The 2,500-nt window shown below is 34.6% G+C and overlaps 1 protein-coding gene across 2 annotated transcripts in view; it reads left to right on the top strand.

The window, feature by feature from the left end:
- Positions 1-484, top strand: part of LOC119588412 (KRAB-A domain-containing protein 2-like) — a 1,476-nt gene extending 992 nt beyond the window's left edge. For both annotated transcript variants that reach the window (XM_037937088.1, XM_037937096.1), the window contains exon 2: positions 1-484. This exon is cut by the window's left edge and continues 111 nt beyond it. In XM_037937088.1, coding sequence (XP_037793016.1) covers positions 40-402 — 363 coding nt within the window. In that variant the 5' untranslated portion in view covers positions 1-39 and the 3' untranslated portion in view covers positions 403-484.
- The last annotated feature ends 2,016 nt before the right edge of the window (positions 485-2,500 follow it).

Here is a 2,500-nt window from a genome sequence, read left to right as displayed (position 1 = left end):
CGTGTTCATATTGCAACAGGACATGGTGGGCGTGACCACATGATTAAGGAGTTACAACGAAAATATGCCAGCATCACAACAAAGGCCTTGGAGCTCTTCAGATCACTGGGTGAGGAATGTCAGAAGAAAAGGAAAAGACCAATGACCAAGGGTGTTGTGGTCCGTCTTATCCGCAGCAAGGAATTTGAATCTAGGAGCCAGGCTGATTTGACTGACATGCAATCAATGCCACACTCCAACTTTAAATGGATCATGGTGTACCATGACCATCTCACCAAATTCTGCATTCTTCGTCCTCTTCAAACCAAATGTGCTGCAGAGGTTTCTTTCCAGCTTGTAGATATCTTCCTTTTCATGCTGTTCTTCAAAGTAATGATAGCTCAGAGTTCACATCCAGGGTGATTAGTGAGCTAAAAGAAATATGGCCAAGTATGAAATATGTTCAAACTCCTCAGATACTTCAAGGTCACCAAGACCAAATTCAGAAACGTAGAGTGGAAGCATACAGAGGGCAGTATCCAAGCTGAAATGTACGAACTTAGACTTTAAAGGTCGTGAGCTGGTGACAATTTTGCTCTCCAATTCAATGTGGATCGTGTAGAGGAGATCCGCGGAATAATATCGGTGTATTGTCAGGAAGATTGGACAATGACCAGTATAAGATCGCTGTGAAGTCGGGTGTTCTAAAGGGTCAGTATTCTAGAAATTAGTTTGACCTCTGCCCCCAGCGTTTGATAACAGAAGATGACGTAAATCAGGATACTGCAGTATACTTCGAGAAGCTGTTATGACAATCTGTATGTGTGGTCAGGATTCACTAGATGAACTGTAGTGCTCTGAAGAAATGTCAACTACAGTTATGTTCAAGAAAATAATGGATTTCAATTTTAATCCGAGAGACGCTTCTTGTGACAGCAGTTCTATTAATGTTGTTCAGGACATTTCAATTTCATGAAATCCCTGACCTCGCAATTCAGGGATTTCGTGAATTTCCTGGCACAGTTTGATAAAAGTGACAGTAAATACTGAACGACAGTAGATTCGATGAATCTGATTCCAATTTGTGGTAATTCATAGATGAATCTGATTGCTCTAATAATGTTAACTATAAAAGTATATAATATAGTTTTAAAGATAATAATGATTCAATATTTAATAGATAGTATCTTTAAGATTATTATTAATTAGTTATAATATAATTATATATATCCTATATAGATTTATAATAATTATAATATATGATATATATATATGATAATATAATATAATATATTTAATTGTAATATATATTATATATATATATATATATATATATAAATATAATATATATAATATATATATATATATATATATATATATATATATATATTATATATATTATTATATATATTTATATATATATACACGCACAGACACACACACACACACACACACACACACACAAATATATATATATATATATATATATATATATATATACATATATATATATATATATATATATATATATATATATATATATTGTTACGGCTGGTATGTCACTAAGAGAATTCAGGGGAAGAGCAGCTCCGCTGAACTCTAATTCTCCCGATGCGGTAGCCAGAATTATAGACGATAAGTCAAATGGCCTGATATGAATGGCTAAATACCACGTAACAAGTGGGGGCCTGACCGGGATCTGTGCGAAATGTCAATTAGCATTTTGTTAATAATTTGTTTTGCCATTTGTAACATGTGATTCCCTTGGTGTTGCACTTTTAATGTGTATTTTCTTAGCCGTTGTAACGCATGTTCCCGTTGGTATTGTTTTTTTTTATTGCAATTGACGCACGTCTCGTGCATTTTGGTCATTAAGACACCGGGTCACTTAATTGTGCAGTCGGTGCATTTCGGTGATCTTTGGTTTTATAAACAATAGTCTTTGTTTAGATTGTAACTTGACTTTTGTTGTTTGCTTGGTGACCATTTATGGTATTTTGCTGTTCTTTGTGTTTACTTTTTTGTACTTTTCTTTGTGATTTGAAACAGGTTTTGCAATTGATCACGCGTTTAGTACATCCTATCTAGTTAGCTAGCTTATTTTCGCCTGTTTTTCTTCTTGGTGATTCATTATGTTCAGTGTTGAAAGTTTCGTTGATAATCCATCAGCCGAAGCGCTATCCGGTCTCACTAAAGCCCAATGGAGTGAGTTAGCCGCTCACTATTGCATTCCTATTCGGTCATCCTTGCGGAAGGATGAAATTCGTACATTAGTGACTGACTATTTGTTAGAACACAATGTACATCTGATAATTCTGATATAGTGAATTTCAAAGGCACTCCAGTTACTAAAGAAAAACTAATTGAAGAACAAACTAAAGATCCCGATTTGAAAGTATTTTATGATAGGCTTACCGAAATAAGTGAGCTTGAAAATTCCCATACGTGCTACTATCTCCAGTCAGGCGTTCTTATGCGTAAATATAAGCCCTATAATATATCTGCAGACGATACAAGTAAG

The sequence above is a fragment of the Penaeus monodon genome, chromosome 3, assembly GCF_015228065.2.
Source record: "Penaeus monodon isolate SGIC_2016 chromosome 3, NSTDA_Pmon_1, whole genome shotgun sequence".
NCBI classification, from domain to species: domain Eukaryota; kingdom Metazoa; phylum Arthropoda; class Malacostraca; order Decapoda; family Penaeidae; genus Penaeus; species Penaeus monodon.
Note: the sequence above shows the minus strand (reverse complement) of the source record. Positions and strands in the feature narration are given on the sequence as shown.